The sequence below is a fragment of the Leuciscus leuciscus genome, assembly GCF_965113295.1.
Source record: "Leuciscus leuciscus genome assembly, chromosome: 12".
Taxonomy (NCBI): Eukaryota; Metazoa; Chordata; class Actinopteri; order Cypriniformes; family Leuciscidae; genus Leuciscus; species Leuciscus leuciscus.
This window is the reverse complement of record NC_138736.1, coordinates 43,200,316-43,227,885: the sequence shown is the minus strand read 5'-3', so window position 1 is coordinate 43,227,885 and position 27,570 is coordinate 43,200,316. Positions and strand designations below refer to the sequence as shown.

At 42.0% G+C, this 27,570-nt stretch overlaps 1 protein-coding gene and 1 long non-coding RNA gene across 3 annotated transcripts in view; one reads left to right on the top strand and one right to left on the bottom strand.

Moving 5' to 3' along the window:
- Positions 1-945: 945 nt before the first annotated feature.
- On the bottom strand, positions 946-20,773 carry LOC309511434. Of its 2 annotated transcripts, none has more exons than XR_014210615.1 (4): positions 20,379-20,773; positions 6,109-6,170; positions 4,562-4,591; positions 946-2,278 (listed from the first exon to the last, which is right to left on the bottom strand). It is a non-coding gene; the product is annotated as an uncharacterized lncRNA (long non-coding RNA). The 2 variants fall into 2 exon arrangements; XR_014210616.1 differs by lacking the exon at positions 20,379-20,773 and adding an exon at positions 20,088-20,360.
- The window catches only part of LOC309511360 (uncharacterized protein), a 211,325-nt gene continuing 197,821 nt past the window's right edge, over positions 14,067-27,570 (top strand). The window contains exon 1 of the mRNA XM_082186554.1: positions 14,067-14,987. Coding sequence (XP_082042680.1) covers positions 14,451-14,987 — 537 coding nt within the window. The 5' untranslated portion in view covers positions 14,067-14,450. The remainder of the gene's footprint in view (positions 14,988-27,570) is intronic.

Below are 27,570 nucleotides of genomic sequence, written 5' to 3'. Positions count from 1 at the left end.
TAGTAAACTGTATATCAAACTAATCATAATTCTAACATCTAACCTTACTTCTCTTTCAGGCCTAACATTCTCACACTTGAACAAAATCGAAACCAGTGGAAAATACTGAGATGCTGGCTAGACAATATAAAAAATATAACAGTCTAGATTAGTCTAATGACATATTGAGTAATCAAATGAACTTCTAACCTTTTCTATTTTTCTAATGATTATAGATAAAGGTTTGCTTCTACCTAGTAACAGAAGGGTTTGCCTATGAAGAACCAATCAAATTGTTGGGAAATTATGTAATGTATCATGTTATTTTCGCCATGCTCGTTTTCTATAATAACTGTTGTGTTCTTTTTGCTGGTGGGATTCTCTCTGAGATTTGTCTGAGATCCTCCGGCTGTGATTATAGCATGTTCGAAGGCATTGTCTGAAGTCTGTCGGTTATTATTGCTGCGCAATTACCAAGTGATAGTGTTCGAAAGGGGGCGAGATGTCGTTCGACTCTTAAGTGGGGTTAGATTGCGTCAGGTAAGTATAATTCTTAGGCCTTCAGAATAGCTACTCTTATAAGAGTATAGGCCTATAGGCGTCAACCCGAGCGGTCAGAGGCAACTCAACTGAGTATAATATTTTCAGGTGTCAGGGACATTCGGTTCAACCTAAGTCAGATGCGTAGAGGACAAATCTACCACACTAACTAACGCCATGATTTGTTTTATCTTAGAACTGAACATTTATGACATATGGACATTAATCTGACATTATCATCTCTGAGTACAGATCTCTCTAAATTAGAGGCAGTGTCTGTAAAGCTGCTGTGAAACGATGTGTTGTAAAAAGCGCTATAGAAATAAATGTTAATTTAATTTAATGTTTATGCAACTGGATTATCTCACTGAAAGATCTCTATATTCAGGCTGATAGAGAAGCAAGGACAGAAAACGGGAGACAACGGAAAGTAAGAAATCATTTATCAAATAAATTCAGTTGTGAGAGAATGACACTCAACAGCAGTGAGATGGAGGATCACCAGTTTGACAGTCTTTACATGGAAACATCAGACAGATTATAGAGACGATTACAGAGAAATAATCTCTTCACAAATACAAATGAATGAAACACTTACACAATAATACACAACATTACCACAAGAAACGAGGAGAGGACAGAGATAGACTGAACTAAAAATTAATCAGTTAACTTCACTTTTATCAGATTAAAACAGCCAGGATGTGTAATGGCTTTTATATTTTTGTAAGAGACTATAACAGCAATAGCGTTAATGTAATCGCTGAGCTTCTCATATATAATCTCTTTGTATTCTTCATATACTAGTTGACACCACATAGACTGAAAAAGTGAACAAACTTTTTTTGTAGTTTCTTCGCTTAATTTCAGCTTTTTCACATGTCTTTTCAGCTCCTCTGCCTGTTCTTCTCCAAAGTTCTTGAACTCATAAAATGTTTTTTTCTTATTGGGGAATTTAATTTCAAATCCTATAATGAAGCTTATTTCTTTCCAGTTCAGTAAGTTAGATTTAAGCATTTGTGTTTTAATATGGCCTTTAATAATTTCACTTGTCTTTTTACGTTTTTTGTTTCCCTGGAAGCATGTAAATGTTGATCTACGGTGTTGTTTACTCATCTTTTCTTTTAACCGCTGTAGTGTGTTTTTAATCATAGGATCTTCACTGTTAATCAGGACCTTAAGCTCTTCAACAATGTTTCCTGATGCACCATAAAAGTCCTGGAAGGGAATGACAACCTTTATATTATAAGTACTGTACATTTCCTCAGAGAACTTCATTAACTGACTCATACAACATTCACAAACTTTTCCGTCCAAACAGGGACTATATTTAGTAAATATATATATAGTTTTTATAATTTTCTCTTTTCCTTTCATTTGTCTTTTTATTTCATGAATACATTGAACTTCACTGTGAACCATATGAATAACTTTCGCCTTTAAATCTTTAACTGGATTAAAGGGTCCGATTAATTCAAGCAATCCGTCTTTAAATTCAATTACTGCAAAACCACACTGATTGAGAAATTTTTTTTTATCAATATTAAAATTCTTTATGACCCCTGAAACCTTAGCAGACATTTCTTGATTTTCAGAAAAAAATGAATGTATAGGAAGCAGATCATCGATTAAATGAGACATTAATTTAGTTACAATTATTTGTACATATTTTTCCCTGTCACTCAAATCGATTATCTTGATGTTGTCATTTTCATCTCTGTAGATCCATGGCTCCTTGTCCTTCCAAAACTCCCTCAAACTGACCAAACATTCAGAGAGAAACCAAATCAATACACACACTAATGACTGTAATTATTGACTTCACAGGGTTAACGAGAGCAGAGAAGACTTTAGCATTCAATGTTCTTCCACTAGAAAAGGGAAAACACTTTTATAATGGCTTGTTCATCTATCGTCTGGCAGAACATTTTCCAAAAGTGAATATAGTAAAAATTAGCTTTTAACCACTCCCATAGTGTATGATTACAGAACTAATACCTTTCTTTTTATTAAACACTGATGCAACAACACAGTTTGTGGGGAAAGGCATTTTTGTTTGATTATAAATCATATAAATGTATTGAGAGGTCTTTATTTCACAAGCAGGCCTTTTATCCAATTAATTTGGCAAAAGCAATATTTTTTTATTAGTTCAAACTTGTTAGCCCCAACAACAAGGGCACTTTTTACCCCAATACCATATTTTTACTGAATTGTAAAAAATTGCTGTAAAAAACGGCCAAATTTTTACAGTAGCATGCTGTTTTCCATTAAAACAGCAGTATACCGTAGAAAAAAATGCATTCTGGGTGATATATGTAGTTTTCGAGGAAGTAGCCTAAAGGAATACACTGTGAATTAACAGCACTCAAAGTCAACACTCAGAGACTGTGTTCCAGATCACACCCTAAACCCTCATTCACTATTCCCTACATTCACTATTCCCTCATTCACTATTCCCTACAGTAGTTCACTAATATAGTCTGAGTAATTAAAGACAAATTAGTTAATTCAGACACTGATGAACACCTTCTGTTAACAAGCAGAATCACTGAAGGAAAGAGGAACAAGAAGAACAGAAAAAAGATGAAATCAACTGAAGATAAAAGACATTAAATCTGTGAAGATCTCAGCAGAGGAGAATTAAACAACTCTACAAACAGCATTACCAGCTGTGATAGCTGTGTCTTTAAAATATATTTGCTATTGCAAAAAAGCTGAAAGAAAACAGGATAAGATGACAGTGATTATTTGTTAATGATCACAATCATCATCTAGTGGCCTGATTCACTGATCCTATTTATTGTCTAATGAATTTAGATGAGTGATGTTTTGTATTTTTTATTATAGTATTACTGTGATTTTACAGATCGAGATCTATCGGAGTTTTGACAATCAGAAAATATGAAGGATTTAAAAAAGTTAATGCTCAGAACATTTTGAACTTTGATGTTAGGCAGACACACACAGACATCAAGAATCAGCCAATGAATCTCAACAATGGTGACAATCAAAAAAGTTTCATGTTGCAATGCATGTTGGGTTGGTGCCTATAGTACAAACACAAAATCGTGCATGACTCCCAGCATGCATTACGGCATGAATAAATTATACAGCTGAATTGTCTGGTTATTTTCTTTAATTTGTACTTTTTGCTTTTATTTTTGCTGTTGGTTTTGTGTTGACTTTTTGTGTTTTCTGATGTTCAGATTTGATGTTATCTTTATTGTTGATTGTTACCATTGTTGAGATTCATTGGCTGATTCTTGATGTGTGTGTGTGTCTCACTGAAGCCATAGTTCAATTTTTGTTAGTGAATGATGAGTTAAAAAAATCCTTCATAACTGATTGTGCAGGCTGCTTGATCTTTTGCTGTAATTTCACAGTGTAGTAATATGAAATTAAGATGTATTAAAAAACACATTTTTGATTAGTGATTAGACACGGGATGAGATTGGTGATCCAAACATTATGTGATGACGTAATATTCAAAACACAACCAGCAACACCTGATCTAATTTTTGGCTCTGCTTTTGCCACAACATATGTGTCTTAAAAACACACAGTTACTGCAGCCAAAGAAAAACTAATGTTAAAGTCAAGGGTCAAGAGCCCAACTAAAGCAAACACTGATCTCCATAATGGTAACATCAAAATGAAACAAAACAACATCTAAACCTCTGTTAATTCTCAACAGGAATTTCTGTAGACATATGAAAAAATAAATAAAGTCAATCTGGTTATTAATAAGTGAAGCTGGTAATGCATTTTTTTTTTTTTTTTTTTTTTAGTTGTTTAATCCTCCTCTGCTGAGATCTTGAGAGATTTAATGTCTTCTGTGGCTGAGGTCAGTTGTAGTTTTTGTGTTTCACTTTTTTCTTGTTGTTCCTCTGTCCTTCAGTGATTCTGCTTGTTAACATCAGGTGTTCATCACTAATGCTCAATCATCAGTTGATTAATCACTGAATAACATCATTAACTTCAACAACTCAGCACATAAATCTACGATATTTTTAAAACATTAAATATTAGATCAACTTACCAAAGAATCGACTTCGGGTTTTTAGGCCATCTATAGTGGTTTGAAAGAAAACGAAATCAATTGTGTGTTTTAATGTTTGTTTTGTCCTGCACATACTGTACACACACACATAAATATATATATCGTCGCTGTCGGGCGGAAACCTCGTATGTCCAAATTTGGTCAATTTCATATTTTTTCACAAATCGATGCTATTGGTCAGTCCCCACGTGGTTCTGTTATTTTTACAAATTATTAACCAATCTAAAGTGTTGAAAATAGCTTGAGAGCAAATCTCGTAACTCCATTGGACACTTCAACTGTCTGAGAATCCTCGTAACTCCACCTCTTCTTCACTCCACGGCGGGCGGGAGCCTCGCGGCATTTTGTCTCCTCAGGATTGAAACTCGCAACGATTAAGAAACCCTCGTCGAGCAACACGTAAAGCAAGCCTTAACTCTGATTTTATCTGTGTCAAACTATGATATCAGTTATTGATGCATTTTAAATGTCTACGTATTACTAGGCTTATTATTAGGCTTATTATACTTGTGCATTGAAGTTTTAAAATGTATCTAATATTATACTTGAATTGAATTAAATGTTTTGGATACCAGCTTTAAATGATTGTTTTTATTATTATTTTACTGACTCGAAGTTGGCACTGTGCATGTAAAATACCCCAAGTAGCAGGTTTTATTTATGGGAGAAAAAGGGTCTGTCTACTGGCGCCAGTAAGTTAAGCCTATTTTTGCATAACTCTGTCTGTTTTTTAGACAATAACGAGTGAAAATAGTTAGGTTAGATACATTTGAGTTGGCTTGTTTTGTTAAAAATCGATAGCTGTAATGCTTCGGTGCAGAAGGAAGCCCGTGAGCCACGGAGGTAAATTTGCGTGCAGATTAGGCAAATTTCCACCTATTAGACAACGTTAGTCAGCTCATCATTTTTTATTCTGCTTCACTTATAGCTCTTAAACCTTTAAAATAGAGTTTAGGAAGATGTATGTAACCACGGTCGTTAGCTTTGATTAACTATTGAAGCCTTTTCTCTTGTCAAAAGGCTCAACGCGACCGCAGACTTTGTTTGCGTGCAGATTAATTTCCGCCTATTTTAGACAGCCTAATATTTTGGTATTGCATCACTCATATCTCTTAAACGTTTAAAATGGAGTTTAGGAAGATGTATGTAACCACAATCATTAGATTTGAATAGCTCTTAAAGCCTTATCTCTTATCAAAAGGCTGAACGCGACCGCAGACTGTGATGAACACTGCTGGCAGCAGCGCCGTCTGTGTCCGTTCCATTCTAATCAATGACAGCGTAACCTCGTATCTCCCCGCTCCCAAGTCATAAATCTCGTATCTCCGATTAAACATTATTTTAGGGAAATGTTGTGTTAATGTTGGTATACAACAGTATATGATAGCAATATAAGGTATATTACCAACTTTAACGATACAATGTTTAATAACTAAAAAAATATGCAGTTTTTTTAATTTCCTGAAAAATAATGGTTTTGGAGATACGAGGATTCCGCCCGACAGCGACGATATGTTGTATTTTACCTTCTGGCCTTAAAATGCTTTCTTTTCATCTTCCTTCTCTTCTCATCTATCTTGCTTCTTAGCTATAATGGAAAAGAGGAATCAGAGCCAATCATTAGTATGATTTTAACCTTAATGTAATCCTCAAACACAGTAGGAAGTTATTTAAACATTTAAATGTATAACAGTACAGTAAGAGCCAACTCAATATCTGAACAGAATGTACATTCATTATTGTTTCTTTGCTTCTTAGTTGGTTATTGAGGTAACAGTAAATTTAATGTGTTATTTTACTTTTTTTTTTTGTAATGCAATACTGATTTTCCTGTATTTCTGTATATTTCTATATTATTTTTTATGTTTATTATGATGTTTTATGCCTGTTATGTGTCTCTATTGGCCACTATTAGAATATATCATATGATATAGGTTGTCGTAGTAGTAACATTTAAAAATCGTTAAAAAACGAAAAACAAGTCTCACACAAAAATAGATAAACTATTTCACATTTCATGTAAAGAGAGCTCGGTTGCATACAGAGAGAATTAGAAGAAAATAACATAATCCTAGGTATTTATTTGAAACAGTGGCTAAACTAACAAGAAATAAAGCTTCTACTTCTGAAGTTTCCAAGCAGCACAGCAGTAATGACTTTATGAACTTCTTTACTTACAAGATTGATAATATCAGGGAGAAAATTATAACTATGCAACCGTCTACTACAGTATCGCATCAGGCAGTGCACTGTAGTCTCCCTGAGGAAAACTTCCATTCATTCATTGCTATAGAAGAGGAAGAATTTTCTCGTAGCGTCAGTTCTGGGAGGTCACGTTAGTCAAGCTCGCATTAGTGACTCTCAGCTGATGCGTCTACCTATAGGAATACGACTCCTATCACTGTATACATATATAAGCTCCTTCAGTATTATCAGCAGCTATCAGGAGCTAGTTAAATGGCGAAATTCAGCAGGCAATCCGCATCATCTCACAAGGAATCGTACAATCAGGAATTTAGCGAGAGGAATTCGTTCCCCACAAGGATTTCACCTCAGATTAATTCAAGCTCATGAACTTGAACACGAGATTCACATCGCTGAATTATTGACACAGGACTCGATGTGATTCACTCTCCATTCATCTCTGAAAGTCAAGAAGACAATGACCCGCATAATGACCCGCATAATGAGCAGCATAATGAGCCTTTCAGTCAGGTGTGTCACTGAGGGGGTACCACAAGAAAGTATGTTCTTGTAAATATATATATAATCCAAATATAAATGAAAAGCACATTTTATAAAAGTCAAAAGCACATTTTTAGTACATAGTCATACCTGAAAACAAATCCTGTTCACATAGGCTATATGGGCCATTTGACAGAACTGGTTCAAAGTTAGAGTTGGAAACATCTTGAATTTTTTTTCTGTCTTTTTCCACAAATTTTGTATGCATGCAAATTGTATAATATCCAAGGAAAAAAAAATCTAGTAAATGTGCAGTTAATTCTCATACTGTATTTTTGGAAAGTTTTGGAATATATACTCTCCCCAAATGTGTTACTAATTAAAAACTTTTTTTTTTAAATATATTTTTCTATATATTCCGCGATTATACAACATGCTTGTTGTATCAGGTTTTGCTGCCACTAGGGTGTAAGCTTCCCCAATAGATCCCATACAATTGGTAAATTGTCTACAGCAACACGCTTGTTGCAATGTGTCCTTGCTCGCCCTAGCATAAAAGATATCTTAAAAGATATCAAAGATATTTAGCATAAAAAATCTTATTTTCTTGGTTTCTACAGAAGTAAACTCAACCAAGTATAATAAGGTTATGACATCATTGACAGGTGACAGTGTACGCAGTTTATGCAAACCTACATATTTGTGCCTAAATATATCTAAGTATCAGCATCACGCTTGTTGCATTTAACCATCCAGCTGTATTAATGACATGTGTCGCTTATCTCTGCGTGAACTGGAAGTTTCCACCAACATTATTCAGTATTGTGACGTATTTCCAATGAAAAGGATAATTAAAAAAGGAAATCTCCATCTCTGATCTCTAACTCACAGTCGTCACTCAAAAGAAACTGGACGGCGGATATACAACCACAAGCAAGCAGCTGATTCGTTTTGATATCTCAATTTTCATGGCATATGCCTGTTTACTGCTTAAGCATTTCGGGTATTGACAACATGCTTGTTGCTATGGCTGATGCGGTTATTGGCAACATACTCGTTTAGGTCTTCCAGGTTACGGCAACATACTTGTTGCTTAAGGCTTTCCGGTATTGTTGGTGACATGCTGTTGCTCAAGCTTTTCAGGTATTGGCAACATGCTTGTTGCCCTTGGCTCACTCAGGTAAATTGTTATTTTTTTTAAAGGCATCCAGATTTGCGCTGTCAGTTGGGTTTGGGGTATATTGGCATATGGTTTTGTTTTGGGGGGTTATTGCTGCTCTCCCTGCTCTTATCCATGCTAGGCTGTATGGATGCGCATGGAGTTCTCGCCCAGAACGGGACCATACCGCCAATCCAAACTGCTAATTGTCAATCGTATTTGACGATAGTGGTCCTGACAGAAATCATCTAAATCGACAACATGCATGTTAGACCCTATACCGACTAAGCTACTGAAAGAGATGCTCCCAGAGGTCATAGATCCTCTTCTTAATATCATTAATTCGTCTTTGTCTCTAGGATACGTACCAAAAACCTTTAAGCTGGCTATGATTAAACCGCTTGTTAAAAAAACACAACTTGATCCTACAGAATTAGTCAATTACAGGCCGATCTCCTTTTTAGAAAGAAATGATATCTGTGAGGATTTCCAGTCCGGATTTAGACCGTACCATAGTACTGAGACAGCTCTCATTAGAGTCACACATGATTTGCTCTTATCATCCGATCGTGGTTGTATCTCTCTATTAGTGTTACTCGATCTTAGTGCTGCATTTGATACTATCGACCACAACATTCTTTTAAATAGACTCGAAAACTATGTTGACATTAATGAAATTGCACTAGCATGGTTTAAATCATACTTATCTGACCGTTATCAGTTTGTAGCAGTAAATGAAGAGATGTCTTATCGATCACAAGTTCAGTATGGCGTACCACAAGGCTCAGTACTAGGACCGCTGCTGTTCACTCTGTACATGCTACCCTTAGGAGATATCATTAGGAAGCATGGCATTAGTTTTCACTGTTATGCCGATGATACTCAGCTCTATATTTCTTCACGCCCAGACGAAACTTACCAATTCACAAAATGAACGGAATGCATAGCTGATATAAAAAATTGGATGACTAGTAATTTCCTACTATTTAATTCTGAAAAAACAGAGATTCTAATTATTGGACAAAAAACTTCCTCACGTAATAACCTAGAATACTGTCTAACACTTGATGGCTGCTCTGTTAAGTGTTCGTCGTCGGTTAGGAACCTGGGTGTGCTCTTTGATACCAATCTTTCATTTGAAAGTCACGTGTCTAGTGTCTGTAAAACCGCATTTTTCATCTTAAAAAATATATCTAAATTACGTCATATGCTCTCAATTAAAAATGCAGAACAATTAGTTCATGCGTTCATGACACCAAGGCTAGATTACTGTAATGCTCTACTGGGTGGTTGCCCTGCACGCTTAATAAACAAATGCATGCTGGTCCAAAACACAGCAGCTCGAGTTCTTACCAGAACCAAGAAAGCCATCCCTGGCCGACTCCTGGCCACCCCACTGGCCACCCCACTGGCCAGTATAAATTTGAGTAGCATCAGTTATGCATTTCATCCCTAATGCACAGCCAGACAGGCAAGCCACTCTAGACCTTCGATCGCACACAGTAGCCAGTACTCCCCCGCCCCTCCGTCCATGCCGCTGTTGCGCGCTCAGACAGCAACAGCTCAGTGCGTGCCCGTCGGTCAACAATTTCAAAAGAAGTTCAAACAGCGCACGCGCCTCTTCCGGTTGGATGCACGGTAAAACTCTCTCCAATATGATATATTCACATTATAATGCATGATCTGTAGATAAAAGGCTGTGGATTTGCATAAAATTACTTTATTTAATTTTGTTGGAGTTTGTTGCTGTTTTTAAACGACTCGCTACCGTGTGCTTGTTAGATCACACACATCACAAGGACTATGAATCGGCATCAAACGCACAATAACTGGAATTTAAAACTGTGAAACAAATGATCAATAAACTGTTGGACAGATATACACTAGGATTTGTGCGCTATATTTATATATTATATTCATATATATAAATATAAAATTGTCACAAGAGTTACCTAGCTAACGTCGTTAGCTGGTGCATGTATATGTTATGTCAATTTTCAGACAATGAAGAGAAAGTCCACAGACATCTCTTCTTATTTTAAGAAGAAAAGTACAGAAGGAGGAGTGAAAGAGATGGCAGGGGAGCAACAGAGGCTTAGTAATAGTGAGGAGGAGGAGGAGGAGGAGGAGGAGGAGGAGGAGGAGGAGGAGGAGGATGGAGGAGAGGAACAGACAGAGCAGCATGACAAGGATACACAGCCAGCATTAGTGACAGAACACAATGACGAGGAAAAACAGACAGCAGCAGCCCAGGGACAGTCAGCACCATTAGTCACAGAAGCGTGGCAGGACACGGCAAAAGCAGGTGTTAGACGTGTTCCTGGACCAACAGGTGAAGTTACGATCACGTGGCCCTAATAATGAAATTGATGGCTAGCCTAGATAGTAACATCATCTGGAGAAATGTAAGTTTTGTTTAGTGTGTTTCCATTAAATTACAAATCATGACATAATCACTTAAAGCTTTTTGATTCACGTTTATTAGTAGTTGAGTTTTATTAGTCAGAGAGCTATGATTGATAATTACAAGAGGGGCTTATTATTATTATTGTTATTATTATCATTATTATTTTAATATCAGAATAGCTGATTTTGCCTCTTGTTTCATTATAGATATCTCCCAGTCAAGAGCAGAGCAGCCCAAGCAGCCACATCTGAAAATCTTCCCTCGTACCTATCAAGGGGACAGAAGACGACTGGTACAACACACATAAATGGCTGGAATACTCTCAGAGTAAAGATTCTGCCTACTGTTATGCCTGCCGGCACTTCAGTCTCCCCTCCTCAGGTGATTCAGTATTTACATCTGAAGAGGGGTTCAAACATTGGAAAAAGGCAACCTTCAAAGATGGGGGACTTTTAGGTCATGCCAAATCTGAAGCACATACTAATGCAATGTTAGCATGGGCAGAGTATGAAAAATCCACTGCAAGCACATCCTCTCTCTCAGCCTCCTTAAATGCAGAATGCAATAAATTAGTGAAGGAAAATAGAGAGTACATTAAAGTTGTTGGAGAAACCCTGCTTCTCACAGCTACGCAGAACATAGCACAGAGAGCACATAAAGAATCAGAAGGTGAGAATAAAGGAAACTTTCTCGCTATTATGGAACTGCTAGCCAAACACAATCCCACAGTCAAAAGAAAAATGACAAGTCAAAGAAATGCAACATATCTTGGGCATGACACACAAAATGAAATAATTGATTGTCTAGCTGAAATGGTCCGCACTTCAGTAACTAGTGAAGTTCCCTTTCAAGGGAACTCCCGTTGCGTCGAAACTGACGCTATGGGGAACGCTTTGCGTGATGACGTCTTGAAGCACATGTCAAATCAGTCCAATGGTGTGGCGGAACGTCAGAGGCGGGTGACGTCACGTACCAGGAAGCTATAAAAGCCGGCCCGAAACAGAAAACGAAAGCTTTCTGAGTCTTCAGTTGCGCTCTGTGTTGAATCTGTCCTTGTTATTTGGTGTTGTCTGTCTATATTATATATATATATTCAGTATGGCGAGCAAGCAGCAGTTTAGAGTGTGTGTCCATCCCTGCCCGCGTTATTTAACGGGAGGTGATACTCACACTCTTTGTGTTGTTTGTTTGGGTGAGGAGCATGCCCAGTCAGCACTCGAGGGTGGTGACTGTGTGCATTGCGAGGCGCTTCCATTGCGTACGCTCCGATCCCGCTTGGCTCGGTTCAATCCCGACCACGTTCCCCAGGGCTTGGGTCCCGCCGCTGCCGAGGCACGGCGTCGATCTCAGACCTGGGGTTCACAAATGGATTTATCAGTGGATGTTGAGACGGGCTCTGCCTTATCTCAACATCCTTCTGATAGATCCAGTGCCTCTCATCAGGGTGTGGAAGCACGCGCTGCGGTTTCTTCCCCCCCGATGGAGGCACCAATACTGCAATTGTCCAGCTCTGAGGAGTTGGATGTTGTTAGTATTGAAGCTGAGTCTGAGGATTCGCCACCTCAGTCTCACGCTTTTGAGGAATTGCTCGATGTTGTCACGAGAGCAGTTCAAAGATTATCTATTGAGTGGCCAGAGGATAGGCAGGACGTTCGTTCGAAAAGTAAGCTCGACGAACGCTTCCTGCCATCTCGTGCTCAGCCTCAGCGCAGAAGCCTTCCGTTTTTCCCCGATCTCCACACCGAGGTGTCGAGATCGTGGGGAAAACCAGTGTCATACAGAGTTTACACACCACAAACTTCCCACTATTCTTCCATTCATAAATATAAAGAATATGGTTATGGGGAGATGCCGAAGGTGGAGGAGACGCTTGCGAGCTATCTCTCTCCAGCAACGGCATCTTCCCTGAAGGCTCCTTCACTTCCCTCTAAGCCAGTAAAATTCACATCATCGCTGGTTCATAAATCGTATGCAGCCGCTGGTCAAGCTGCAGCGTGTCTGCATACGATGTCTATTATGCAAGCCTATCAGGCAGAATTATTGGGGGATTTAGAGGAGGGCGGGGGAATTGGTCCTGACACAGGGGCCGAACTACGCAGAGCCACAGATCTGTCTCTCAGGGCCACCAAGGAGACCGCTAAATCAATCGGGCGGTCTATGGCAGCCCTGGTGGCCACTGAGAGGCATCTGTGGCTCAATTTGAGCGATATAAAAGAGAAATAAAAGAACGTTCTCTTAGATGCTCCGGTTTCCACTCTTGGTTTATTTGGTGATGCAGTAAACAGTGCGGTAGCTAAATCTCAGGAAGCTGCTAAACAGGCAGCTGCATTACAAAAACTTCTCCCCCGCCGTTCTTTCATTGAGGCTGCTGAGGAAGAGCGCTGAACATCGTGCCACTCAAAAACAGAGTGTGTCCTCTCGTGCTCCCCCACAAAAATCTCGGGGACACGGAGGGCGCTCTCAAACCCAGCAGTCTTCGAGGGGTAAAACGGATCTGCGGACCGTTATTACCGCCAAGAAGGCTGCTGGGAAAAGGTCCTGACGTCCGAGGGCTCAGGACAAATGAGGGTAGTTCCCCCCGAAGCAGAGCGGTTAACACCTCTTTTTACGGTGCCCGTCTCTCTTCGGTGCCCTCAGGGGACCGTTCTGCCAACCCTGCCACCTCTGGTGTTACAGGGCGCAGCGGTCTCCGGCGAGCACATATCTCAAGGTCCACCCGGAAACGTAGTGGCCTCGGGATGCCCGCCCCCTCCGAGGAGGGTGCTAGAGCAGTCTGTTCGGTCGTTCCCTGCCGGTGCGCCGTTACAGGGCGTCGAACCGACTACTCAACAGCAACAAAATCCAGAAACCAGTCTCGAGAGGCTGGTACCTCTAGTAGAATATTTGACAGCGTGGAAGCTACTGTCAAATGTTTCTCGTTGGGTCCTGCAGACCGTGGAAAAAGGGTATCAGATACAATTCAAGAAACGCCCACCTCGGTTTATGGGGGTCCTGCCCACAGTGGTGGGCCCCGAGCAGGTTCTGGTTATGGAACAGGAAGTAAACACTCTGTTAGAGAAAGGGGCCATAGAATATGTACCTCCCTCCAACAGGGAAACCGGGTTTTACAGCCGGTACTTCATAGTTCCAAAAAAGGACGGGGGATTTAGATCTTCGAGTTCTGAACGAGTCAGTCATGCAGCTCAAGTTCAAAATGTTAACTTTGAGACAAATCGTGCAACACATCAGGTCCGAGGACTGGTTTGTCACGATAGATCTCAAGGACGCATATTTCCATATTTCCATCCGTCCGTGTCATTGGAAGTTCCTGAGGTTTGCTTTCGGGGGCAAAGCATACCAATATCGAGTTCTTCCATTCGGCCTGGCTTTATCACCCCGCACTTTCACCAAATGCGTGGATGCAGCTCTGGCGCCTCTGCGCCTCCAGGGTATTCGCATCATGAACTACATCGACGATTGGTTGATTTTAGCTCAGTCGCATCAGTTGGCGGTTCAACATCGAGATGTTGTTCTCGCCCACATGAAAGAGCAGGGGTTACGGCTGAACGCCAAGAAGAGTGTGCTTTCTCCACTACAGAGGACCACTTTTTTTAGGCGTGGTTTGGGATTCTGTGTCGATGCAGGCGCGCCTGTCACCGCCACGGATATATTCCATCCTTGCAGCTGTGAAAAGTGTAAAGCTAGGCCAGCTACTCACTGTCAAACAGTTCCAGAGACTGTTGGGTCTCATGGCAGCAGCTTCCAACGTGATACCTTTTGGACTACTGCACATGAGGCCCCTGCAGTGGTGGCTCAGGACCAGAGGGTTTTCCCCGAGGGGCAACCCATTTCGCACGATCAAGGTCACGCGGCGATGCCTACGTGCCTTGGTTATGTGGAAGAAACCCTGGTTCCTGTCCCAGGGCCCAGTGTTGGGAGCTCCTTGTCGTCGCAAACTGCTAACGACGGATGCTTCCCTCACGGGCTGGGGAGCGATCCTAGAGGGTCGCTCATCTCAAGGTCTGTGGGAAGACCATCATCGTTCCTGGCATATCAATCGCCTAGAGATGTTAGCTGTCTTCCGGGCTCTGAGGAGCTTTATCACAGATCTCAGGGGACACCATGTGTTAGTACATACGGACAACACGTCGGTAGTCGCCTATATCAACCACCAAGTGGGTTTGCGCTCGCGCCCATTGTCCAATTTGGCACGCCATATCCTCTTGTGGTCCCAGGGGAAGTTGCTGTCTCTCAGGGCAGCCTACATCCCCGGGGTACAGAATATAGGAGCAGACACTCTGTCGAGACAGGGGCCGAGGCCCGGGGAATGGAGGATATGGAGGGAGTTTGGCCAAGCACAAGTGGATCTGTTTGCGTCTCGAGAGACGTCTCACTGTCCACTTTGGTTCTCCCTCACGCATCCAGCTCCTCTGGGACTGGATGCTATGGTACAGACGTGGCCGAGGCTACGTCTGTACGCCTTTCCCCCAGTGGCTCTGCTCCCGGGAGTTCTGGAAAGAGTTCGCAGGGACCGGGTCCATCTACTTCTTATAGCCCCGCTCTGGCCGGGCAGAGTATGGTTTCCCGATCTTGTGTCCCTCCTCGACGGGCATCCTCTGGAGTTACCCGTCAGGAGGGACCTTCTGTCCCAGGCAGAGGGCTCGATATTTCACCCTCGGCCAGAACTGTGGAACCTGTGGGCTTGGCCTCTGAGGGGGCCCAGCTCATAGAGTCAGGTCTCTCAACTGAAGTTGTTGAGACCATTCTACAGTCCAGAGCTCCCTCCACGAGGAAACTTTATGCCCTGAAGTGGACAGTATTCACTTCTTGGTGTAGTGACCGGCGGCCATAGGTGCTTACCACATTCCTTTGGGTGGAATGTCTGTGGGGAAAGACCCTCTGGTATCTCGTTTCCTTCGTGGCACTTGGAGGCTGAGGCCTGCAGTTCGCTCTAGGGTGCCACCATGGGATTTGTCCGTTGCGCTGCAAGGCCTTTCCATGGCCCCCTTTGAGCCCATTGAGGAGGTTCCTGAGAAGTTTCTAACTCTGAAAGCTCTGTTTCTTCTCGCCATCTCTTCTCTTAAAAGAATAGGGGATCTCCAGGCATTGTCGGTTGCTCCGGGTGCTTGGAGTTTGCTCCGGGTATGGTCAAGGCTTTTCTTCACCCTAGACCGGGCTATGTCCCCAAGGTCCCCACTAATGTGGCTAGATCTATTGTTCTGCAGGCCTTCTGTCCTCCTCCCTTTCAGAATGCGGACCAGGAGGCTAATAATTTGCTTTGCCCAGTTCGGGCGTTAGACGCTTATGTCCACAGAGCTGCCCTGTGGCGTAAAAGTGATCAATTATTTGTGTGCTTTGGGTCTCCTAACAAGGGAGGTCCGGTGTCTAAGCAAAGGATGAGCAAGTGGGTGGTTGAGGCTATCTCACTTGCTTATGAGGCGGCTGGACAGCCTTCTCCTTTGGCTGTCCGGTCGCACTCTACTAGGAGTATGGCGGCCTCTAAGGCCCTTATATCAGGAGTTTCGTTACAGGACGTCTGTGATGCGGCAGGCTGGTCCTCACCGCACACCTTCGTCAGGTTCTACTCTCTGGATTTAGACTCTGCTCCAGGGTCTCATGTTTTGTCTTCTTAGTGCTGCTCACTTGATACACACAGGACAGACATTTGTAGCTATGGAGGCGTTGGTATAGACGTTCCCCATAGCGTCAGTTTCGACGCAACGGGAGTTCCCTTGAAAGGGAACGCCTCGGTTACGACTGTAACCTCGGTTCCCTGAAGAGGGAACGAGCGTTGCGTCGCCTTGCCATATCTCCTTCATGCCTGTCAGCGCGACTTCAGACTTTACGAAGCTTTCGTTTTCTGTTTCGGGCCGGCTTTTATAGCTTCCTGGTACGTGACGTCACCCGCCTCTGACGTTCCGCCACACCATTGGACTGATTTGACATGTGCTTCAAGACGTCATCACGCAAAGCGTTCCCCATAGCGTCAGTTTCGACGCAACGCTCGTTCCCTCTTCAGGGAACCGAGGTTACAGTCGTAACCGAGGCGTTTCCCAAAGTGAGGCTTTCAGCATTTTGGTTGATGAGACTAAAGACCTAAGCAAAAAAGAACAGATGTCCTTTGTAATAAGATACTATTACAACGGGTCAGTATGTGAGAGCTTCCTTGCCTTTGAGGCAGCACAGCGCCTTGATGCTGCAGCACTTTCACAGAAAATAATTCAAATTTTGCATAAGCATGGTCTTGACTACAAAAACCACCTTGTAGGGCAAGCATATGACGGAGCCTCAGTCATGAGCGGAAAAAACACAGGTGTGCAAGCACGCATAAAATCAGGGGCCCCATTAGCTTTTTATGTGCACTGCAATGCGCATTGTTTAAATTTAGTATTAGTTGACAGTGTGAAATGCATCCCTGAAGCTTCCCTGAAGCTTATTGCTTCTTTTCTCTTTTGCAGAAACTGTATGTTTTTGTGTCAGGGTCATATGTGCACCAAAGATGGCTTGAGGTACAGAGGGAGATGTTTCAGGGGGCCCCAAGAGAGTTACAAAGACTGATAGAGACACGGTGGGCATGTAGGTATAATGCTTGCAAGACAGTGAGAGACAGACTGTCAGCCATCATACGTCTACTAAAAGAAATATCTGAGGAGCAAAATGGTGACAGAGCTGTAGAGGCAAGAGGTTTATTAGCCCAAATAAATCTCAAGTTTGTTAGCCTCCTTGTAACATTCACCAGTGTTCTTGGTGAGATCAAATATCTATCAGATATTTTACAGTCCCCACAACTTGATTTGGGCACAGCTGTCACACTTGTTGACTCTCTTGTTGACACATTGGAGAGTTACAGAGAGGGCTCTCTCTTTAATGACATCTGGGACAATACTTTAACTCTTACTGAGCAATGCAACATCAGTGCCACACCTTCAGGCCGTCAGGTCAGACCAAGCTCTTTGCTTGAAGGGCATTACTTGTTCACTCCAATAGTTCAAAGACAAGAGAGCACAGAGAAAGAGTCCTTTCGGACAGGTTCATTCATTCCAGTTATTGATGTGCTTCTCTCTGAGGTGAAGAGAAGATTTTCTAAAGAAAATTGTGTCATAATGAAAGGGATACAGGCCTTGAATCCGTGCAGTGCCATATTTTGTGAGAAAGATGTAGTGTTTCCATTTGCCTCACAATACAACTGCAGTACTGAGGATCTACAATATGAGATCCCCCAGCTGAAGCGCATTCTTGAGAGGAAGCAAAGTAGTGGTCAGGAAACACCAAAGGCATTAATAGAGCTCACTGTCTTTCTGGAGCCATTTAAGGAGGTCTTCCACCAAATGTTTAAACTGTGCAAAATTGCACTTGCACTACCCGTGAGCACTGCATCCTGTGAGCGAAGTTTTTCTAAGCTAAAGTTAATCAAAACTGCCTTGAGAAGTACCATGACTGATGAGCGTTTAAGCAATTTGGGTGTGCTGAGTGTAGAATCAAGAAGGGCTAGGGCCATAAATCTTGATGACTTTGTGGATGTGTTTGCCAAAAAACATAGCAACAGGCGAATAAAGCTATTCTGAAGCCTGGTAATCAGAATCAGGGACTATTGATCCCTGTTGGGAAGTTCTTTTTGTAACAGTAATAAATATTTTTGTATAATTATAAATAATAATTATAAATGTTTCTTACACATACTGTATAGCCTGGTAATCAGAATCAGACTATTGATCCCTGTTGGGAAAGTCCTGTTACATAAAGCAAAGATGTGATTGTTTCTGTCCTTGCTTTTATTTGTCCTTGCTTTTCCCCAGTAACTGTTTTGTTTGCAATAAATGTACACCTTATGCCAAATATAATTGCAAAATAAAACAGAATTGTTGTGCAACTCAAAATGTCAACTGTACTGTTATTAGTCTATGCACATTATATCATTAGTCACATTAAATATAACACACTTAACCAAAGTATATCAGTAGGAGTTTCCTTAAGTCTTTCTGATAGTTTTCTACAGGCCGGTTTACTACAACAGTAGAATAAAATTCTGAAATTATGGTTTATAGTTTTGGTGTGCCACCCCAAGATTTTAACTGGCCCCATCTGGCCACCCCTATGAAAAATTTCTGGAGGCGCCACTGACAAAGCACTAAATGGTTTAGCTCCGCAGTACTTGAGCGAGCTCTTAACGCATTATAGTCCTTCACATCTATTGCGATCTCAAAATTCCAGCCAGTTGATAATACCTAGAATATCAAAATCGACTGCTGGCGGTAGATCCTTCTCCTATTTAGCACCAAAACTTTGGAACAGTCTTCCTAACATTGTCCGGGAAGCAGACACACTCTGTCAGTTCAAAGCTAGACTAAAAACACATCTCTTTGACCTAGCATTCACATAATACATTATAGACTTCTATAATTCAATGTTAGGCTGCATAGATTAGGTCAGCCGGAACCGGGAACACTTCCCATAAATCCTGATGTACTCGTTACATCATAAGAAGAATGGCATCTACGCTAATTTTAGTGTCTTTGTTTATCCCGAGGTTTTCCCGCAGCCTGCCGGATCCAGGCCGTATCCAGATCTGACGAAGGACCTTCGCCTGGACCCGATGACAACGCAGTGCTGAAGTGCCAACTAGTCTCTCCCTATGGAGGATCCCTTTACCACTCTACAGATAGTCGGGAAGCGTTGTCGGGAAAATTCGTTTCGCGTACCTATCCCGAAGTGACAAAATAAAATAAAATTCTGTATAAAAATTTATAAGGAAAGCCCAGTACTTTATTTAGGCTTGGTCTGTAGGGAATTCCAAACCTGCGCACATATATTCAAACGCACATAACTATAGAACCAATTCTTAATGCGCATGTGACCGCCATCAGCATTTCTCACAGGTTCGCGTTTAAAGTCTGTGTAGAGAGAATGGTGTCGTCTTAGCGGCCCCTAATTTAATAACAAATGATCGTTGCGACGGAAGCGAATCAATCAAAACTAACTTTAGCTGAAAAATAACTTTATTAAAGAACCGCTATAAAGCCAAACCAATCTCTGTTACCTTAAATTATACGTTTGTCTCTGTAAAGCTGCTTTGAAACAATCTACATTGTTAAAAGCGCTATATAAATGAGGATGACTTGACTTGACTTGACTTGACTTAAACCTTAGGTCTGTAAAGCATTCATGAATCACAACCATTTAAGTTCAGATCTGTGCTCTAAAAGGGGAATGTGACAGTAAACCGGTTAAGAAGTCAGATAATCCTAAACTAATTCAAACAGATTAGAATTACTCACCACTCGTGTTGTCGCAGGAATGCCTGGGGCAGGAGCTCCTGAGACACTCTGATCCAACCCCAACCCTAACGCTAACACGAACTTATTTTTTTGATGGAGAATATCTGTATGTCGGCCTTCAGTATCCTCACTCTCAATTGATGGAACCATCGAGTCTATTTCCACCGGAGCTGGAAGAGTGCTCATGCTCCTGCCCAGGCTGGATTCCTCTATAAAAACGTTTTCTTTGAAGTAGACAGGTTAAGAAGTCAGATAATCCTAAACTAATTCAAATAAAGCAGAATTACTCACCACTCGTGTTGTCGCAGGAATGCCTGGGGCAGGAGCTCCCGAGACACTCTGGTCCAACCCTAACGCTAACCCAAACCCTAACACTAACTCTAAACCCAACCTTAACCCAAATTCTGACTCGTCTCTTTGATGGAGAAGGTCTGTATGTCGGCCTACAGTATCCTCACTCTCAATTGATGGAACCGTCGAGCCTGTTTCTAGAAGAGTGCTCGAGCCCCTGCCCCGGGTAGATTGCTCTGTATAAACTGTTACTTCTTTGAAGTATTCACAATTATAATTATTTGAATTTACTACTGTTTTTAGTCGTTTTTTGACGTCACAGTAAATTAGCTTTTTTATTGCATGATTAATGTCAGGTTACCGTTATTTATAATTTGAATGTAAGTCTACCTAGCTTTAGATCAGGGAGTGTGCTCTTTTATAGTGTGATGAGGCCACATCCTTTCAAGTTTTGGGATTTCCAAGACCAGTTTCATTGGTGCTGACAAACCAAAGAATGCTGTTCATCTTGATTCACTTACGTAGGGTGACAAACAACGCCAGGAGTGAGAAAGATTGACTGCACTTCCTTGAGCGTGTCATTGATTCATTTAATTTTTATTCAAAGTAAATGCCTTGATAACTTTCTTTCCAATCCTGCACACAAAAACAAAAAATGACAAACCCAATAAAATGTTTGCATGCACAATCACAATGGGGCTAAAGATACAAGTCTGAACATGTTCACGTTCAAATCTGAGCATGATGAATGTGATATATGGTTATCCATGTCCACTTTATACTCTAACATAACATAACATTGCTGTGATGTGGATTTCCTTTAAGACATATTTAAAGAAAATTTAATTTGCAACAAAAAACTTTGAATATATATACGGTAGTCCTCGTCACTTCCATTAGTTGCTGCAGCTCTAAAATCAGACTCTGATTCTTCTATGTTTGACTGATGGGAAGAATGTGTGGTGTACGGTTTGGGCTCTCGGTTTCGTTGTGAAACGAACAGACAAACACACTGAAATCACTCTGAATTCTGGGAATGTTGATTTTAATTCAGTGTGTCATAATCAATCAAATAACTGGATTTAGGGATACACTTGCAGTATGTTTTATTAGTGTTATTTTCCATTGAATTAGAAGTACCTTTCTTGAGGCACTATAATGAATAGGTCTGGTAATTAATTTCATCGTCATCAGTCAATAATGTTTGAATCAGGGCGTCACTTTATAGGAAACAGAAACACATCGCATCTGCGGCCTCTTGAGAAACACACACATTAACACGCCTGTGATGGGCATTTATTAATTATTGTTTGACTATATCAAATAAAAACAAAACAAAGCATTTGAGGCCTATATACAGAAATGAAACGGTTTTGTGGCATACTACTTGGCCACTATGGATGTTTGCTGTAACATTATATATCATTCATTGTTTCATTGTGTAATTCATTAGAGTCTCACCTGTCCCTCATTGCCAATGTGTACTTTGTCTTGTGTTAACATTGCTAACACAAGACTAACAAAGAATTGAAAGCTATGGATTACCTAACAGAAAGTAGCCTTGCAGAGGAGAAACTATGCTCCATTTATCAAAATGGACGTCCAATGGAGTATTTTGTATAAGAGTTCCTCAGGTATAGCCATATGGCTTCATGGGATGACGTGCAACTGATGGACTGTTTTTGGAGCGGCTTGGACTCTAATTTTAGTTAATTCCAACTGGACCCTAGCTCACTTCTCTCCATTTACAGTGTGAATTGCAGTCGAGGAACCTTGTAATCCCACAGTGCCCATCATGCCTCATCACGTCATAGCCATCACACCAGTTTTCAGCCATCAAGCCCGTCACCAGATCCGTCTCGCGGTGGAAGAGACTAGTGTCTTGGGCTGCAGACAACTTTCCTGATTCCCCCGAGTGGCAACATCCACAGAGGCTGTTTCTGAGCACTCGGTGTCCCCTGACGGCTCCGCTGTGGACACAGAGACCGACACTGAACTCCCTAACTGTCCAGATACCAACATGGAGGTCGCCCTAGAATTCCATGCTTGCCCTGATATGGCCACGGAGGCCATTACTGATTTACCAGCTTGTTTTGTTTCAGCCAGAGAGAAATTCCAGAGTCCGTTCCAGAGAGAGAAATTCCAGAGTCCGTTCCAGAAAGAGAAATTCCAGAGTCTGTTCCAGAAAGAGAAATTCCAGAGTCCGTTCCAGAAAGAGAATTTCCAGAGTCCGTTCCAGAGAGAGATTCCAGAATCCAGAAAGAGAAATTCCAGAGTCCGTCCAGCGAAAGACATTTAAGTCATTATCACGTGACCTACACTATAAAAATAAAAGGTGCCTGGAGGAACCTTTTGGCGTTCTTCACTTTGTCACACTGGTGGAAGCGTCTGTAGATCCTCTAGGCACCCTTTAAAAGGGGCGGTTCTCTGAGGAACCACACAGGTTTCCTGAGGAACTCTTATATTAGGCACTGAGTGGAACCGTTTTGGGTGCCTCCAGGAACCCCATTTTTTTATGTTGTTACTATGGTTACCATTAACTTCTATTATAATAAACAAACTGAACCAAATACTAAATAGGAATTGTTTATTACATATTTTAGATCAATTTTAATACATAGACTTCCACACACTTGGGAAAAAAAAGCTAGTAATAGATTAATATCAATGAATTGCAAAACTGCATCCAAGATGGCGCCGCGGATGGCTGCCTCGGTGTTGAGCTCTCCAGTTGTTACACTGTTTTTGTTAGTTTGTCCTGTTTTATGTTTGTCATACGCTATCAGTTATACCAGGGACGAACTGCTGAACATTCGGCAGTGCACACCAACTGATCACCAACCAGTTTTTTATTCTTCTGGCGTTTTGCGGAACATTGTCGTCGGTTGCGCCGCTGCACTGTGGAAACAGTATAAGACGCGCAGGCGTGGGAAACGAGCCGGCACACTCGTTAAGCTCAGGCAGCGCGGATTCAGAACGGCGCTGCCTAGCATCCATCTGGCGAATGTCCGCTCTCTCCCTAACAAAATGGACGAACTACTTCTGCTCTCACGCAAAAACAAGGACTTTACCAACTCTGCTGCTCTGTGTTTCACGGAAACCTGGCTGAACGAAGCCATTCCGGACAGCGCGTTACATCTACCGGACTTTCAGCTGTTCAGAGCGGATCGCGATATGGAGTCAACGGGGAAAACGCGCGGTGGTGGGACATGCTTTTACATCAACAGAAGGTGGGGTACTGATGTAACTGTGTTAAGGAAGATGTGCTGTCCTGATGTGGAAGTGCTTTTCATTAACTGTAAGCCGTTCTACTCGCCGCGGGAGTTTTCCTCGCTCGTTCTCATCAGTGTTTACATTCCACCGCAAGCACACGTGAGTACGGCGCTGCAACAGCTGGCTGATCTGATCACAGAAACAGAACAACAACACCCGGACTCTGTTCTTATCATTCTCGGAGACTTTAATCAGGCAAAACTCACACGTGAGCTGCCTAAATTCAAACAGCACATTACATGCCCCACCAGAGACAATAATATTTTGGACCATGGCTACACCACAACAAAGGATGCATATCGCTCCGTCGCCAGAGCAGCTCTAGGACTTTCCGATCACTGCCTGGTTCATCTTCTACCAACTTACAGGCAAAAACTTAAAACTGCTAAGCCAGTAATAAGGACTGTAAAGAGATGGACCAACGACACAGAGCAGGTCTTACAAGCCTGTTTTGAATGCACTGACTGGAGTGTTTTTGAAGCTGCTGCCAGCGATCTGGACGAGCTCACAGAGACTGTAACATCATACATCAGTTTCTGTGAGGATTTATGCATCCCTACCAGGACTTACTTATCCTTCAACAATGATAAACCATGGTTCACACCAAAACTCAGACAGCTTCGTCAGGTCAAAGAAGATGCCTACAGGAGTGGGGATAGGATCTTGTATAATCAGGCCAGGAACACATTGACAAAGGAGATTGAAGTGGCTAAGAAGAGCTATGCCAAAAAGCTGGAAAACCAGTTTTCCTCCAACGACCCTGCATCAGTGTGGAAAGGCCTGAAAGACATTACCAACTACAAGACACCATCCCCCAGCATCGACAGCAACAAGCATCTTGCGAACGAGCTGAATGTCTTTTACTGTAGATTTGAGACCCCCGATCAGACACCCCATACCCGCCCTGACCATCTCTCTACACAGCCATCAACACCTCCAGCCATCCCCCTCCCCTTCCCCCCTGCACTTCAGATCAGTGAGGATAATGTGCGTCAGATCTTCAGGAAACAGAAGAGAAGGAAAGCACCAGGCCCAGACGGTGTTTCACCAGCCTGTCTGAAAACCTGCGCTGACCAGCTGGCCTCTATCTTCTCACTGATCTTCAACAGATCACTAGAGCAGTGCAAAGTCCCTTTCTGCTTTAAACGCTCCACCATCATCCCAATCCCGAAGAAACCAAAGATCACAGGACTCAATGACTACAGACCTGTTGCCTTAACATCTGTGGCCATGAAGTCATTCGAAAGACTGGTGTTAGCATATCTGAAGGACATCACTGGACCCTTGCTGGACCCCCTGCAGTTTGCCTACAGAGCAAACCGGTCTGTGGATGATGTGGTCAATATGGGACTGCATTACACCCTACAACATCTGGACAAACCAGGGACCTATGCAAGGATTCTGTTCGTGGACTTTAGTTCTGCCTTCAACACCATCGTCCCATCACTGCTCCAGACCAAACTGACCCAGCTCTCTGTCCCTAGCTCCGTCTGTCAATGGATCACCAGCTTTCTGACAGACAGACAACAGCTAGTCAGAATGGGCAAAATCACGTCCGACAGCCGCACCATCAGCACCGGTGCTCCACAGGGATGTGTTCTCTCACCACTGCTCTTCTCCCTGTACACAAATGACTGCACCTCTAAAGACACCTCTGTCAAGCTCCTGAAGTTTGCGGACGACACTACTGTTATCGGACTCATCTGGAACGGTGACGAGTCTGCTTACAGACAGGAGGTGGAGCAGCTGGCTCTTTGGTGCAGTTATAACAACCTGGAGCTGAACACGCTCAAAACAGTGGAGATGATCGTGGACTTCAGGAGAAACCCCCCTGCACTCCCTTCACTCACCATCATGGACAGCACTGTGACTGCAGTAGAGTCATTCAGGTTCCTGGGCACCACCATCTCTCAGGATCTGAAGTGGGACACTCACATAGACTCTATTGTGAAGAAAGCCCAACAGAGACTGTACTTCCTGCATCAGCTGAGGAAATTCAACCTGCCACAGGAGCTGCTCGTACAGTTCTACTCAGCTGTCATCCAGTCCATCCTCTGCACTTCCATCACCGTCTGGTTCGGCTCTGCTACCAAAACCGACCTCCATAGACTACAGCGGATAGTTCGGACTGCTGAGCGAATCACTGGCACTACCCTTCCCACACTCAAAGTACTGCACTCATCCAGAGTGAGTAAAAGGGCTCGCAAAATCACTCTGGACCCGTCACACCCAGCACACTTTCTGTTTGAACTGTTACCGTCTGGTCGACGCTACAGAGCACCGAGCACAAAAACAACCAGACACAGGAAAAGTTTCTTTCCCCAGGCCATCTACCTCATGAACACTTAAATGTTCCCCTACTGTGGAACAAACATGTGCAATACTTCCCTCAGACATTTCATTATAGCACCTTATAACTTTATATATATTTATAATTTATAATCTTTTTACTTTATTTTTTATTTTTTTTATTTATACCTGTTACTTGTCACTTGTCTTGTCACTTTGTATTGTATGTGTACTGGAAGCTACTGTCACCAAGACAAATTCCTCGTTTGCGCAAGCATACTTGGCAATAAAGCTCTTTCTGATTCTGATTCTGATTCTGATTCTGAATAGAATACACAAGAAATAGTATAATACATGAGCAAGATGAATAATCAACCATGTATATACAATAAGCTATACAAGAAAAGACATCTCAACAAAATGCATGGAAACACATATGTTCCATGTAATAAATCAATGTAAAAAAAATTGACATTAACATTTTGACTACCCTAATTAAAAATGTGCATCTTCACTTAACTTGTTAAGTTTTGTTAAGCTTGTTAAAGGAGAACTCCGGGCCATTTTTAAGTTAATCTTGATCGTTAGACCTTTGTGAGTACTGTCTATAGAAAAAAAAAAAAGACGAACCGGATTGGTGCTTGCAACACGGAGCTGCTACAGTTAATGCCCAGAGCTCCCACTCAGCTAAAACGGCAGTTATAGGGGCATATACATAAAGAGTGTCTTTGTACCTCTTAACAGACACAAAATGCAATTAAAATGTCAAAGCAACTTATCCATTGTTTAAATTCACCTAAATAGTGTTTTAGACGGCTAGCTGTGTGTGCCCAAATGGAAGGATAAATAAAGTTTACATTACCTCCACAGTGGTTGCACCCGTCTTCGTCCACGGAATGGCATTTTTCTTCAACTGGCCCCGCTGTGTTGTGTCTGTGTAGTCATCCTTGTCAAAGTGTTCGCTGCAAATGCGGTAATCTTTAGCGCGTAGTACTTGTATGGGAGTTTGCACATCAAGTTGAAGTACAACTAGCCACAACTGCAGAATCTCGAGTTCATGGAAAGGAAGACGATGAAAATTTAAGTTCTTGTATTTTCGCATTCTGTTGCCACAATTCGGAACGGCACAAACGCGAACCATTTCTTCTTCACTTGTGAGCAACTCCGATCTTCACTCTTCACACACTACGCTCCTCCCACCTGCACACTGCTATTTACCTTTTTACGGCTACAACTGAGTTCCCACGGGACTTCAGCGCGAGACTACAGCTAGCCGTCTAAAACACTATTTAGGTGAATTTAAACAATGGATAAGTTGCTAAACGCATCTTGTTGTCATGTAAGGGCCCTGTTCATGTTGGACAGACATTTTAATTGCATTTTGTGTCTGTTAAGAGGCACAAAGACACTCTTTATGTGTATGCCCCCATAACTGCCGTTTTAGCTGAGTGGGAGCTCTGGGCATTAGCTGTAGCAGCTCCGTGTTGCAAGCACCAATCCGGTTCGTCTTTTTTTTTCTATAGACAGTACTCACAAAGGTATAACGATCAAGATTTACTTAAAAATGGCCCGGAGTTCTCCTTTAAGTCTGACGTCACTGTTTCCAAATCCAAAAGCTCTATCAGATGCC